A 15,726-nucleotide genomic window follows, 5' to 3' on the forward strand; every position below is an offset into this window, starting at 1 on the left:
TCAAACCATAAATTGTGGTTACAATTACAAATCGTAAAGTGGACGGCTATACATGTAAATATCTTTAACAACAGGTTTCAGTAATATATTTTCTCATGTTAATTACTAGCATGAAATATATTTTTTGTTTTGTTCGATGATCCATCACTATGCAACCTCCATGTTAAACTTTCCTTCATCACACATGTGCTGCTTATTCTTAAATTCCATGATCATACTTTACCTGTCACCTTCAGTTCTGCTTCCAAAACATCATTTTCTACTGTGTTTATAACATTTTTTTAATTATTTAGACTATTCTTTATTTTTGCAGTCTATGAATAGGATTTTACAGGGTAAATCTAGAAGCTCTGAGGGTTTATTCACTACTACAAAGCTCTGTGACCAGGCATTCTGATGGGAAAATGGTCTAATGCGGAGTTGGTTGTTTAGGTGTTGAGCTCTACACAGCTCCATTATCATGAAAGATGTTCAGATTGGTACCATCACTTGAGGGAGACAGCTAGGGGCCTGGTACAAGGTTTCTAGTCACAGTCTTAAAACCTGTCACTTCACAAGGGATGTACTTGTAGGCATTTGGTATCTGAGTAGACTGGCCATTCTAGTACAAACAGTGCAGGTTTGGGCAGCTTTTCTCTGCCTATTGCAATATTTATTAAGGCAAAACCAAAGGGATGTGGTATGCCTTAGGGCCCTATTCTGCCTTAATCTGTCACTGGCTAAGATATGTAGAAACTGTTCACATAACAAAATACACTCCCCTGTATTATTATGTGTATCTGAAATATTTTCTTAAGCCTTCAGTTAGACATGTGTACAGTAGGGTAATTGTTTTACTGATGCTAATTAGCACTGGCATTAAAGCTTGAACTTTTCTACAGATGCAAACCAGGCCCTCCGTCTCTGTCTGGGAAGCACTGCGGTCGGTGCACAGTATGGCGCTGTTTCAGCCTTAAGCATCAACAATGACTGTTCCAGGCTTCTCTGTGGCTTTGCAAAAGGACAGGTAATTTCACCTCCTATTTTGTGTTTATCTCTTAGTATTTTACTTATGCTCAGTAAATGGTTCTGTAGGTCCAGGCAAAAAGATCATGCTGGCCACATAGAGGGAGATTTACTAAAACTGGAGCACACAGAATCTGGTGCAGCTATGCGTAGTAACCAATCAGCTTCCAGGTTTTATTGCCAGGTTAATTGAACAAGCTGAAGTTAGAAACGAATGGGTTACTATTCTCAGTTGCACCAAACTTCAGCTTGTTCATTTAAGCTTTGGCAATAAAGCCTGGAAGCTGATTGGTTACTATGCATAACTGCTCCAGATTCTGTGTGCAGCAGTTTTAGTAAATCTCCACTATAGTGTTTTTTTTTCCCTCCAATTCAGACATTTTAGCTAGGATCTCTTTTCTTAATGGTAAAAATTGGATATGGTGTTTTTAGAAATGTTACAACAATGCCAAACAGTAATTTAATACTCTAGTGTCACTTGTTCGTCCTCTGCTTGCAAATTAATACTTAAAAAAACAATAATTTGATATACTGCACACTTTAAAACATAATCAAAAGACAGAATTAACTTCTTCCCATCCACGCTACAGCCTATATACGGCTGCAGCGCGGACTCAAATTTTCGGGAGGCCGTTTTTAAACGGCCTCCCAGTGACACGCCCCCAGCGCGCTCCCGCGAGCGCGCTGCGGGGAAAATCTGTGTCGGCCGTGTCCCTTGGACACGGCCGATCACAGATCGTGGTGAATGGCCAATCACAGCGGCCATTCACCACGTGTTTGGGCCGTCCAATGAGCGATGATCTCATATGTAAACATATGAGATCATCTCTCATCGCCGGCGCTCCTTCCTCACACGGAGCCTGCAGTGTGAGGAAGGAGGGGGAGCCTCACAGCGCCGGGGACACAGGAGAATGTAATCAGGGCACCGATCACCAGTGCCCTGATTACTGAAGGTAAAAACACACACACAGTGCCCCGCCATCAGTGCCCACAGTGCCCGCCATCAGTGCCCGCCATCAGTGCCCCCCATCAATGCCCACAATCAGTGCCCATAGTGCTGCTAGTCAGTGCCCATCAGTGCCTGCTCATCTAGGCACTGATGAGCACTGACTGGCAGCACTATGGGCACTGAGTGTGGGCACTGATGGTGCTGCCCATCAGTGCCGCTCATCAGTGCCACCCATCAGTGTCCAGTGCCATCCGCCAGTGCCCATCAGTGCCGCCCGTCAGTGCCGCCCGTCAGTGCCGCCTCTCAGTGCCCAGCAGTGCCACCTCTCAGTGCCCAGCAGTGCCGCCTATCAGTGCTCATCAGTGCCGCCTATCAGTGCTTATCAGTGCCGCCTATCAATGCCGCCTATCAATGCTCATCAGTGCGGCATATTAGTACCTCCTCATCAGTGCCCATAAGTGCCACCTCATTAGTGCCCATAAGTGCCACCTCATCAGTGCCCATCAGTGCAGCCTATCAGTGCCCATCAGTGCCGCCTCATCAGCGCACATCAGTGAAGGAGAAAAATTTTATTTTCAAAATTTACTCGCAGAAAATAAGAAAAACTTTTTTTTTTTTTTTCAAAATTTTCTGTCTTTATTCTTTTTTTTGTAAAAAATAAAAAACCCAGAGATGATTAAATACCACCAAAAGAAAGCTCTATTTGTGTGAAAAAAATGATAAAAATTTCATATGGGTACAGTGTAGCATGACCGCGCAATTGCCAGTCAAAGTGTGACAGCGCTGAAAGCTGAAAATTGGCCTGGATGGGTAGGGTGTTTAAGTGCACAGTAGGCAAGTGGTTAATAATGTTCTGAACTGAGTTTGGGTGAAACTAAAGAGAAATAAAACACACATGGGTTTCTTTTTCTTAAATGTTATAAAATATTTGAAACATTTTGTCAGACTGAATTAACTAATTAGTAAACATTCAAAAATATGACTTGTGTTGTCATTTCCAACTGAAGGGGGGAAACTGAATCCTAGTCCGAACACACTTGAGCAATCCCACCAGGAAGCCATTACTGTACTTGGACAATAATAAGTGGCCGAGGCATTCCCCACCCTGCAGCTACATATTGACATACCCATTTTATACATGTTTCTACTTCACCCACAGCGCTGTCCTTAAAATATATATATACAGTGCCTTGCGAAAGTATTCGGCTCCCTTGAACTTTGCAACCTTTTGCCACATTTCAGGCTTCAAACATTAAGATATAAAACTGTAATTTTTTGTGAAGTATCAACAACAAGTGGGACACAATCATGAAGTGGAACAAAATTTATTGGATATTTCAAACTTTGTTAACAAATAAAAAACTGAAAAATTGGGCATGCAAAATTATTCAGCCCCCTTAAGTTAATACTTTGTAGCGCCACCTTTTGCTGCGATTACAGCTGTAAGTCGCTTGGGGTATGTCTCTATCAGTTTTGCACATCGAGAGACTGAAATTTTTGCCCATTCCTCCTTGCAAAACAGCTCGAGCTCAGTGAGGTTGGATGGAGAGCGTTTGTGAACAGCAGTTTTCAGTTCTTTCCACAGATTCTCGATTGGATTCAGGTCTGGACTTTGATTTTACCATTCTAACACCTGGATATGTTTATTTGTGAATCATTCCATTGTAGATTTTGCTTTATGTTTTGGATCTTTGTCTTGTTGGAAGACAAATCTCCGTCCCAGTCTCAGGTCTTTTGCAGACTCCATCAGGTTTTCTTCCAGAATGGTCCTGTATTTGGCTCCATCCATCTTCCCATCAATTTTAACCATCTTCCCTGTCCCTGCTGAAGAAAAGCAGGCCCAAACCATGATTGTGCCACCACCATGTATGACAGTGGGGATGGTGTGTTCAGGGTGATGAGCTGTGTTGCTTTTACGCCAAACATAACGTTTTGCATTGTTGCCAAAAAGTTTGATTTTGGTTTCATCTGACCAGAGCACCTTCTTCCACATGTTTGAGAGAGGTGAGTTAGGTCTGCTCAGTGTGCTCAGTGTGTGATTCATTGGGTCTAGATAGTGTTTCGCATTTTGGACAGTGGGAGGAAACATGACCAATGGGTACACAGGCTTTGATACAGTCCTGGTGATTGGTAGAGACTGGCTGTCTTGGTGCATTATGGGATACTGTATAAAAGCCAGGAGCACGTGTGTTGTGGGGTCTTTGGCTGGTGAGCAGAGTCCCGGAGGGAGGGTGGCGAGGGAGTCTACTCCTCTGTAGTGGTGGCATGTGGTCACAGGCGGTCGCCCTGGGGACCAGAGGAAAGGAACTGAACCCAGAGGTCCAGGAGAACTGACGGGAGTGGTAGAGACACTGGAGACCCTCGATAAACAGTATCGTGAGTACAGGGGATTGTGTCTACGGGCCTGACCTAAGAGGGGGCCACCCCGGTGTAGGATAGTCAGAGGACTGGTGTCAGTCTGTGGAGTGAAAGGGGATACTAGGCGGGTATCCTGAAGATAATCTACCCAACGAAGTCGTCTGTACAGAGACTTAACCTAAAATCGTCTAGTGGCAAGGTGAATCTGCAGCCGGGCTGCATCTTAAGACAGGAGTCTCATCCATTGTGACTAGTTCAATCTGGAGTATCCCACTCTTCACTTCTCCCATCCCTATTTAAAATAAAACACCAAAAACAACTACATACCCCTGGACTGATCATTGACTGAGCCAAGAAGTAAAGTGTTAATCTGTGAATGCCAGTGTTACCAACGGGAACCCAGGGGGACCCGAGAGTGTGTTATCCAGCAGTTCTCAAGGCACATATGACAGACATTAAAGGGTCTGGAGAAGCCTTGGAGAATGTTATGCTGCCTGTAACATCGTTCAGCATGACTGGTTTGGTGGTGGGTCAGTGATGGTCTGGGGTGACCTATCCATGAAGGGACGCACAAACCTCTACAGGCTGTCCATCTTGGCTCAACCAATAAAAAAACAAAAAAGAAAACACTACCATGCGATCCCATATACACAATACTATACCCAGAGTTGATCCAAAAGAAGGCGAAAAACCCCAGCAAAGCATGATCCAATTTGCTACAGCAGGGAAAGAAAATGTCTTCCTGATCCCCTGAGAGGCAATTGGATATTCCCTGGATCAACTTTACCTATAAATAATAGTACCCAGTTATAATATGTACACATAGGAAAGAATCCAGGCCTTTTTTTTTTTTTTTTAAAGCAATCTACTGAGCTGGCCAGAACCACTTCTGGAGGGAGTCTATTCCACATTTTTACAGCTCTTACTGTGAAAAAAACCTTTCCGTATTTGAAGACAAAATCTCTTTTCCTCTAGACCTAAAGAGGGCCCCCTTGTCCTCTGTGATGACGTTAAAGTTAATAACTCAACACTAAGTTCACTATATGGACCCCTTATGTATTTATAAATGTTGATCATATATGCCCTTAATCTTCTCTTCTCAAGAGAGAATAAATTCCGTTCCTCTAATCTTTCCTCATAGCTGAGCTCCCCCATGCCTTTTATCAGTTTGGTTGCCCTTCTCTGCACTTTCTCCAGTTCCCCGATATCCTTTTTGAGAACTGGTGCCCAAAACTGAACTGCATATTCCAGATGCAGTGGAATTGCATATTCCATATTCTAACTAATGATTTCTACAGGAGAAAAATGATATATCTCTCTTTAATGTACCTGGTGGAGATCGAGCTGTAGAGGGGGGCTTCTCTTGCACCTTCTGTCCGACACCCCTGGTAGAGATGACAGGCGGTGTGGGGCACAGAGTGGCACTAGGTCTGGTATAGCAGGTGGCACTGGCTGTGCCTTGACAGGAGACTGATGGCTGAATGAGCACCTGGAACTGGAACCGGAACTCCGTGATGCTGGATGAGAAGGCTGAAGCGTAGTCGGAACACAAGCCAAGGAGTCATCAACAGACGGGCAATGCGGGTACAGGAATGTGAAACGGAAGCAGTGTCAGGATACAAGCCAAAGTCGGTACACAATCTGGCAGCGTGGTACAAAGGCATAAGACAGGAGCCGGGTCAATCACAGGCCGGGGTCACAGGTAGGCAGGCAGGAATCCAAAGGAGAGTCAAGGACAAGCTGAGTCAGCACAGGTAAACCAGAAGCAGGTCAGGGCACATGTGAACAGGAACAAGCTGAAAGACAATGTTCTCCTCTCATTGCTCAGTTTAAATAGGCCGTTTGGTGCCAATGCGGTGCACCAACGCCTGTTTGGGTCCAGCTGAACGTCTCTTGCACTCTCTCTGTCTCTAGAGTCAATGCCTCTCTTAATACAAGAAAGGATTTTGATTGCTTTTGAAATAGCTTACGGTACATTTACTGCGGCACGCTGGCTCGTACAGGCAAAACGACGTAGGTCTACGTCGCTCACCTAGGGGGTAACTAGGGGGCGAGCATGCGCCAGCTCGCTCCTGCCCCCGATCGTCAGCGGGGAAGCCGATGCGGGTGTCAGGCGGCTCCAATTTGCCACGCCGCCTTTCCATTTTTGGATGATGGATTGAACATTCGTTCAAAGCTTGGGATATTTTTATATAACCCTACCCTGCTTTAAACTTCTCCACAACTTTTCCAGCTTGGAGTATAAAAATGTTGGCACTGTGGAATTGGTAGACTTTAAGTCAAAACGTAGGGTTGAGGACCTATTCACACCACATGTAGCCTAGTGCATTTTGTTCTTCTGGATCAAAAACAAATGGATAGTAGGTTATATGATTTCCAGTGGCATAGTTCACACCAATGCAGGCAGTTTCAGTGAGTTCCAGTTCCAGAAAAAAAAGTAGGACCTACTGCATTTTTTCTGCACTGAACTGTACTGGAAGGTGGTAAAATGCATCAAAAATGCACAAAAAGCGCACTGGAACACATGTTCTTACTTTAGACTCCGTTCACAAATATGCGAATTTGATGCATTATGAATCCCATCCGATTTTTATGATATGTGATCCAAACCAGCTTTCTATTCTGGTGCGGTTCAAATGCAAATTCCAGGCTCATTGCCTTCTTTGTGAACGCATCTGAATCGCACATCCTCAGTTTTGAACACGAATTGAGAAAAAAAAGAACGTGGGGGTCCCTTTGTGTTTTGGTATGGATTTTAAGAGGAACCCCACACCAAAATAAAACAAAAATGGCGTGGGTCCCCCCCAAAGACCCTTAGGTCTGGTATGAATTTTCAGGGGAACCCCATGCCAACATTTAAAAAAAAAAAAAATGGCATGGCCCCCCCCAAAATCCATACTAGACCCTTATCCAAGCATGCAGCCTGGCAGGAAGGTGGGGGGGGGGGGGGGGGGGCGATCGAGCAATTGAACTGTTCAATTTAATTTAATTAAAAAGTTGCAGCAAAGGCTGCAACTTTGATATTACTTTAAAAGTTGCAGCAATATTACTTTAACCACTTGCCGACCATTCACAGTAATACTACTACGGCTCCCCTGGGTCCAGCGACGTAGACCTATGTCACTGGACTCCTAGGGACCCCAGCGGCGCGCGCGCTGTGTTTAGACACAGCGAGAGTCGGGCCGGAGGAGGAGAGGTGGCGATTGCCGTCTCTCTTCCCTGATCATCGGGGAAAGTGTGAGAAGATCCGCCCGCTTGTGTAAACAAAGCGGGCGGATCTCCTATGTGACAGACAGGGAGAGATCACAGGATTCATCATAGCTGAACCTACGATCTCTGTCTGTGTCACAGAACCCCCCTCTTCCCACGCAAGTCAGTAAGCATGAGGCATACATTTAATCTCTTGATCACCAACAGTGTTAACCCCTTTCCTGCCAGTGTCATTATTACAGAAACAGTGAATATGTTTAGCACTGATTACTGTAGTAATGTCACTGGTACCCCCAAAAGTGTAAAAAATGTCAGTTAGGGGTCCGATCTGTCTGCCGCAATGTCGCAGTCCCGCAAAAAATCGCAGATCGCCGCCATTACTAGTAAAAAAAAGAATAAATAAAAATGACATAAACCCTTCCCGTAGTTAGTAAACGCGATAACTTTTGAGCAAACCAATCAAAATAAGCTTATTGCGATTTTTTTTTTTTTTACCAAAAATATGTAGCAGAAAACAAATTGGCCTAAAATGTTAAAAAATTTAGATTTTTTCATTATTTTGTTTTGGGAATGTTTTTTTTTTTTTAATAATTTTTCAAAATTGCCGCTCTGTTTTTGTTGATAGCGCAAAAATTTAAAATCGCACAGGTGATCGAATACCCCCAAAAGCAAGCTCTATTTGTGCGGTAAAAAAGGGACGGAAATTTAGTTTAGGTACAGTGTTGCATGACTGCGCAATTGTCTGTTAAAATAACGCAGTGCCGAATCGCAAAATATGGCCTGGTCAGGAAGGGGGGGGGGGTAAAATCTTCCAGTCTTAAAGTGGATAAAAATACGCTCATTGAGAATTTTTTTGTCAAAGACGTGTAGCTACATACATTTTGGCCTAAATATATGACAAAAATTTAATATATTGGATATTTAACAGTCAACGCTCATTTTTTTATTAATATCGTAAAAAATAAAAAGCGCAGAGGTGATCAAATACCACCAAAAGAAAGCACTGTTTGTGGGAAAAAAGGACGTAAATTTTGTTTGGGTACAGCATTGCATGACATCGCAATTTTCAGTTAAAGTCATGCAGTGCCAAGTTGAAAAAAGTGGCCTGGTCATTGAGCAGCAAAATCATCCGGGGCTAAAGTGGTAATAATAAATAATAAACATACTATATGTAATGCTGATTTTTTTGAAATTTTGAAGTTTAGATTATGTGTATCTGTAAGATGCGTTTTCTTGGACTGTGAAAATGTCTCCAAATAAAAGTGACAACAATACCACAATATCTTAAAGCGGAGTTCCGGCCTCGGAAAGGTTTTTTAGAAAAAAATACCCCCGGGACATCGGGGCTAGTGCATTCCACAATGGATAGCCTCTGAACTGTCCCAGGTCGCACTCACCTTTTAGAAGAAATACTTACCTTGAAAATTTCTTGTCCAGCGCTGTCATCTCAGGTGTGGGCAGCTGAAGTCAGGGCGTCCTCTTCGGTGTCCTTTTCCGTGTCTTCTTCGTCCCAGAATGCCCTGCACCGGCCCCACTCGTCGCTTCCGAGGCAGGCGCGTCATCATTGCACAGCTTCTGGGAATGCCCAGAAGCTGTTTAGCAGGGAATGACGCGCCTGCACCAGAACTGACGAGCTGGGCCGGTGCAGGCACATTGACTCCTGGGATTGATGACGTTCAGCTGCCAGGAGTCAACGCAAGCAGAAAGTGATGGCGCGGGCCGCGTCCGCAGAGGGAGGAAGTAGAAGGAAGGTAAGTATACTTTCTTCAAAAACAAGGTAAGTAAACAAAAAAAAAAAATCAGGACTATCCATTTATTTTTCAGGTTAATGTCAGCATGCGGATGGCCCAAAGTCATTTTTGAGGCCGGAACTCCGCTTTAAGTAAAAATAATAAAAATATATCACTTTAAATATGTGATCAGAACAATTGAGTGCTATATACTAAAAACATGCAAACATATCTTGCAAAATAAAATTATAAACCTGCTACCAGGTTCAGGTAAAGTGAATAGGTGTTCCAAAAGTTCATGAATTAGTGCTCCCACAAATAATATGTTTGCATAAATTGGATGGGTGGCTTCCCACATGCAGTTCATATAAATAGTTCTTGTGCAAATGAAACAATCCATGGTGCAAGTGCATCACCACCGTGCTTAATGGATAGAAATTAGCCACTTACCAAATACCATGATCCCACCAAGAGATCATATACGTGTGTGAAATCCCCTCTGAAGGTAGGTAATCTATTTAGATCCAGGGAGTGAATCCAGGCTATAGTGTCTTTTTAATCACGTAACTCACATATTGTGATGAGAGAAGCAATGGGGGGAAAAAAAGGCTCACAGTGCATTGCTGTATGAAAAAACTGTTTGATTTAAGTACATTCTTTACCTTTATTAAAGTAGTAAAAATCGGGCAGTTTAATCCTATACGGCCGCCTGCAGAACGGTCCACACGTGTTGACGTCACGCTGCTATCTCTGATTGACGCGTTTCTTCTCAGAAGGCAATCGACTGAGAATGGAGGCTCCATGGGAATGAGCTTTTGGAACACCTGTTCACTTTACCTGAACTTGTCGTAGCAGGTTTATCATTTTAATTTTGTGAGATATGTTTGCATGTTTTTAGTATATAGCACTCAATTGTTAGGATCACATATTTAAAGTGATATATTTGTATTATTTTTATTTAAGCTTTTGTAGTATTGTCGCTTTTATTTGGGGACATTTTCACAGTTGGAGACAGCACATTTTATAGATGCACATACTGTTTTCTCCTCGTTATTCAAGGAGTTTTTGATTGCAGCAGTTTCAGATTTTTCATTTTTTTTGGCCAAGCGCCTGTTTAATATTATTTCTAAAGTTTAGATGATCTTGCTATTTTATTATACTGTTCCAGCAGTTAGTTTTTACATCCTGGAATTCTTGTTTGAAATATGGTGTGACAGTTTAGGTGTACTGAATAAACAAATAGAAATTAACTGCAGTGTACCAACGTGAACAATAGCCAGAATAGCATTCTAGGTAAGGTCAATATTTGAAGTTTTGTAGTTTACACTTTGAAATAGAAATGCCGCTTCAAGTAGGGGTATTTGTGTTAAAGGTTTTGTTCACATAATTCATCTTGTGAATGTCCTGTTCTGTCAGATTACGATGTGGGATCTGGCTAGTGGGAAGCTCCTGCGATCTATAACTGATGCCCACCCACCTGGGACAGCCATTCTGCACATCAAGGTACTTGCATTATTCTTTGCACACTATAGGCTGCACTGTGATTGTTAGTTTTGCTGTGTGAGAATATCTACTTGTTTTTATGTTTTATTTTTAAGTAACTAGCACATTTAATATTAGCTTTTATTGGTTATCTCAATGTATGTAGTGAAATGAGGTCGAAATCACTAATAATTAGATGATAGAATAAAAAAATCTGCCTTAAAGTAGCAATCCAGGCAAAACCTAAAAAATGCTAAACCTGCTTTGTGCCGCATTCTAAACCTTATCTATCTAACTAACCCTATAAAGCAAAAATCACTGTATCTATTCTGCAGCCGGTCCGGTTCAGTCCCATGCTGAGCTGTCAGCGGCAGCTTCAGCGTGGCCGCAGGTGCAGGAGAGGCATCCGAAAACGGAAGCCCCATAGTAAAGCTGAATACACACTATCCAACTTTTTTGGTTAGATTTCCTTCAGATTTACCTTTTCTATGTAGTGCAAGGGCCTGCCAGATTGCATACAAATTGAAAGTGTTTAGGTTTGACCTCATATTATATGGTTTTGGTAAGTCTAAAGGAAAAAGTCTTCAGAAAATCTTATAGTGTGTATGGCCCATAAGTCTATGGATGATGTCACTTCCCAGGCATTTCACAGCCGTTGTTGGTCCTCTCCTGCACAGACCTTCCCCTGCTGGGGACCGGACCGGATCGGTTGCAGAATAGGCAAGTACAGTGATTTTTGCTTTACAGGGTTAGATAGATTTGGTTTCGAATGTGGGACAGAGCAGGTTTAGCGTTAGTTAGCTTTTGGCTTGATTTCTCCTTTAAAGGTGAGTCACTCAATCCACTCAAGTAATCCAGCTCTCTGAGCTCTTCTATGCGTAGAAAAAAAAAAAAACTAGGCGCAGTAATTACTGTCAAATAACTTCATTACCATTAATAGCATGTGAACCGAACTGTGTGACTCCCTGAGAAGTCCACAATCCCCTTATTGCATTGAATCTTACTGAGATTCAGTCATTATGAGACTTGATAGCACAGAATACTGCAGACTTTAAAACTTGAGGAAGATTTTTGGGATAGGTCCAGTGTCAAAATTAAAGTAGAACTTTGGGTATTAATAAGGGGTGGTTATAACCCCTGAGAGATTTTTTTTTGCCATCTTTGTCTCATTGGGGAGATTTCCTTCACTTTCTGTCCCAGAGCTAAAGCAGGAAATGAAAGGAAATCCCTGCAAATCAAGGGGATCCCTTGGGGCCCCCAGGTCACCTGAACTAGTATACCAACCCGAAGATTTCCCCTGTACTACTTTTCTGGGGACAACCCAAAATGTCAGATTTTCTTACTTTTACTTTCAATTATAATTGTAAACTGGACAAATAGAGAGGGTGAATCTCTCTAATATGAGCACAGACAGAAGTAAAGGCCTAATAGGCGTTCCAATCCACTTCTACCCAGTACAAAATAAAAAAAATAAATAAAAAAAATTGCCTTTAGTTATACTTTAAGGTTGTTTGTATCCCGTACTTTATTTGCACACATTTTAGGCCCCTTGCATAGTAGACGTTTAGCCAGTGTGTGTCAAATTGCAGAGTTTTAGTGTGCCCAGGAGGCACAGATGCTGCAGCATTCAGCCCTGCTGCCTGTTGCCTGTCTATGCTAGGGACATACACCTGCATTCCAGGCATATGGCACTAGACATTAGTACCACTGGGCACAGCGTTTGGCCCCATCCAGTCATAGCGTATTTCAGCCTACCATAGTCTTTTGCAGGCAGCTGGGGTAAAGACTGCACCTGTTTCACCCGGGAGCACTAAAACGCTGGGAAATCCCTAGTGTGCAAGGGACCTTACTCTTGTTGGGAGGCAAGTTGCACGTAACACCTCCTTTCCTTTACAAACTCTTAATGCCTATCTGCATTTTACCCCTACTGGAAGCACCTTGTTGGTGCTGAAGGGCATACAAGAGAGTATAAGGATGGTAATGGGTCTCCAGTAGGGGGATAGCAACCTGATCTGCAATGATGATAAAATTCAATGATAATATAATTCTATGGGAATTAATGACATTTTACTATTTGATAATTATGTTTTAAAACCTGAAAAAGGAAAAGAAAGAAGGGTTAGGAAAAAGCCGTTGATTGAAAAATAGTCATATTATTGACTGATCTAAGTGAATGTGGAACTTGACATATTTGTTGGTTTATCTGTGCTTTTATTGCTTACAATATAAGCAATCATTTTGAGATCATTTATAAAGCATTTTCTAAACTAAATCTAAAATAGCACTTTACTTGTAGCATTCATGGATACATTATTGCACATTCTTTTTATTTGCTGCTTTCTTTAAGCTGCATAGGAATTATCAACCAAGCTGTGTTTTTATTTTATTTATTTATTAGTGGTACTTATAAAGCGCAGTCAATTTACGCAGCACTTTACATATATATTGTACATTCACACCTGTCCCAGAGCTTACAATCTAAAGTCCCTAACTAACATTCATACATAGACATACTAGAGCTAATTTAGACAGGAGCCAATTAACCTACCAACATGTCTTTGGGATGTGGGAGGAAACCGGAGTACTTGGAGGAAACCCGCACAGAAAGAACATGCAATCCTAAGGCAGGTAGTGCTGTGTTTGGGACCTTAATGCTGCTGAGCAGAAGAGCTAATTACTTAGCCACCGCTGTGTTTTTTGTTCAGTTTACAGATGACCCAACTCTTGCGATCTGCAATGACAGTGGAGGATCTGTATTTGAGCTGACTTTCAAGTAAGTTTTTTTTTTTTTTTTCTTATTTTTTGTATTAGTCATTTGGCCCCTTTGTTTCTTTTTGTGTATGTTATGTTATTGTTTTTCCTTACCTTCTAAAGAGCAATGGAGGATTTTGGCAACACAATCTATAACTGTATGTATTTAAAAATGTGGATTAGTTGTGGACTAGTTGTTTTCAATACTACATTTTAGACTTAATTAATCAAGGAGGGAAACTACATTTTTATATGGGGAAGCAGTTTTTGACTCTTGCATAAATATATCTATACGTTTGTGATAGAATGCTGTTGGTACTATTGCAAAACATTCATACAGCATGACGTTTATATTGGTAGTTTGTTGACTTAGGTATAGGTTTTGTGGAATCTGACAGCACTAACAGACTTTCTGATTTGTCCCAATTTGGCTTCTGGTCTGTGACCTAATCTGATATTTGCTCTGGTACTAAGGCCGGCCCTACCATGGGTCCCACTGGGTGTGTGGGACCCAGGCAGAACTTTGAGGTGGGCAACAAATTAATGCCCAGCATTTTTTTTTCAGCAGTTTTCCGTGTCGTCAGTTTGTGGCACCTTAACGGGTGGCATTTCACTATCTCATACTGCCGCCTGTAGTGCAAACTGATAAGTATGAGGAGACGGAGGGTCTCCTCCTGGGAACGTCTCTCACGTTATCGTGGTGTGCGCAATGACAGACATCAGACACCAGCGCACTCCCATTTCAGGCCGAGCAGGCTGGATCTTCTAGGGCGGTGGCCGTCGCAGACACAGTAGTGACAGGAGGACAGACATGGGTGTTTGGTGGACTGGTCTGGTGGTGAGTTATGGAAGAAGATAACCGTATATATAATATTTTCTAAATGTTATATTTATATAAAATAATGGATGTGGGGGCCTTTTGGTGGGCGTGATTTTTATTTTTTGGGGAGAGGGGCAGCATTTCATTCTTGGAACCAGGCAGCACAACGTCTTGGGCCAGCCCTGTCTGGTACTGGCTTTGGCTGTGATTCACCATCATACATTTTGAGTGGTTTACGGAGGCAAAAACTGTGGGATAATTTAGTAATGCTGCCACCAGATGGTGCTGTAGGGACAGACCTGGTGTAATAGGTGTTACAAAAATAGCTGTCAAATATCCATATATTTATTATCACAAAAAAAATATTATACATATATAATACAATACAATATCCCTCTTTGCTTATAGTGGGCACTACGTTGTATTATACAGGTTACAAGTGGCGAATACAATTTACAGGTGTTCTGTATTGGTTATAAGATATTTAGCAATAATCCTCTCCACTAATTCTTTGATAATTTAGGAAGAACTTAACTCTGGAATCTGTGCCCCAAAAGGCAAGCATAGGGCAAAGAGCTGGTCCTCTGTCATCAGTATTGCCTGTGGTCCCATTGTAGATAAACTTTTCCCCATTACTGACTTGCCATGCATTGTTCGGCACTGTTTCTCTTGGTGGGGTGGCCATCTTGGTAGAGTCATGGTTTTTGCTAATGCCAGAGCCTCCAGCAAGGAGAACAGTGAGCAGACTTACTTTAATTCTCATCAGACTGGCAGTCAGAGGCACACTGCCTTGGATCTCGCACTGTAGATATACAGCTACGAGGTTGTAGGCACAGAAGTACCTAGGCACACTCGCATACCAGGAACTGCACTGCTTTTATTTTAGAGGATATCAAGACAAATGGTAGATTTTTCAGGGCACTGCTTAGGCACAATCAATATTTATAAAAGTTTCCTATACCACAAAAATTATTTACATTTTGGTAAAGTTCCACTTTACATGTTTTCTTAGTTGATGTAGCATTCGCAGATAGCGTTTGTCAGTGGGCAATATTTATAAATGCAGAAGCAATGAAAAAAAAGGCTACTGGTTATTTACTTTCATCAGAAAAAAAAGAAAAAAGAATTAGAATGTCAGTAGGCCAAATAAAAAAATATAAAAGCTGATCTGTACTGTTGTAGATAGTGCGTCAAGGGATCGGGAGGAATGGGTGCTGTGTGTCTTCATATTACCCTTGATACTCCATTGTGCCTTTTTAAAATACCTAGGTAATGTGACTTTCAGTGCTGTGTATTTTACCCTAATATCCTCCCTAATAAGTGTGGGTTCTATAGAAATATGGAAAAACCCCCATAAATAGGTCTGTTTTGTCAAATAAATGGCAGGATATAACGTGATTTTAGCATTTCCATCTGAACTC

General features: G+C 42.0%; 1 protein-coding gene across 2 annotated transcripts in view; it reads left to right on the plus strand.

The window, feature by feature from the left end:
• The window catches only part of VPS8 (VPS8 subunit of CORVET complex), a 424,969-nt gene that overhangs the window by 56,716 nt on the left and 352,527 nt on the right, over window positions 1–15,726 (plus strand). For both annotated transcript variants that reach the window (XM_082262330.1, XM_082262329.1), the window contains 3 exons: window positions 882–1,006; window positions 10,669–10,755; window positions 13,440–13,507. In XM_082262330.1, the coding sequence (XP_082118456.1) occupies window positions 882–1,006; window positions 10,669–10,755; window positions 13,440–13,507 (280 nt within the window). Of the gene's footprint in view, window positions 1–881; window positions 1,007–10,668; window positions 10,756–13,439; window positions 13,508–15,726 lie in introns of those variants that run through there.

This window comes from Pelophylax lessonae (genome assembly GCF_965119305.1).
Source record: "Pelophylax lessonae genome assembly, chromosome: 6".
Lineage (NCBI taxonomy): Eukaryota > Metazoa > Chordata > Amphibia > Anura > Ranidae > Pelophylax > Pelophylax lessonae.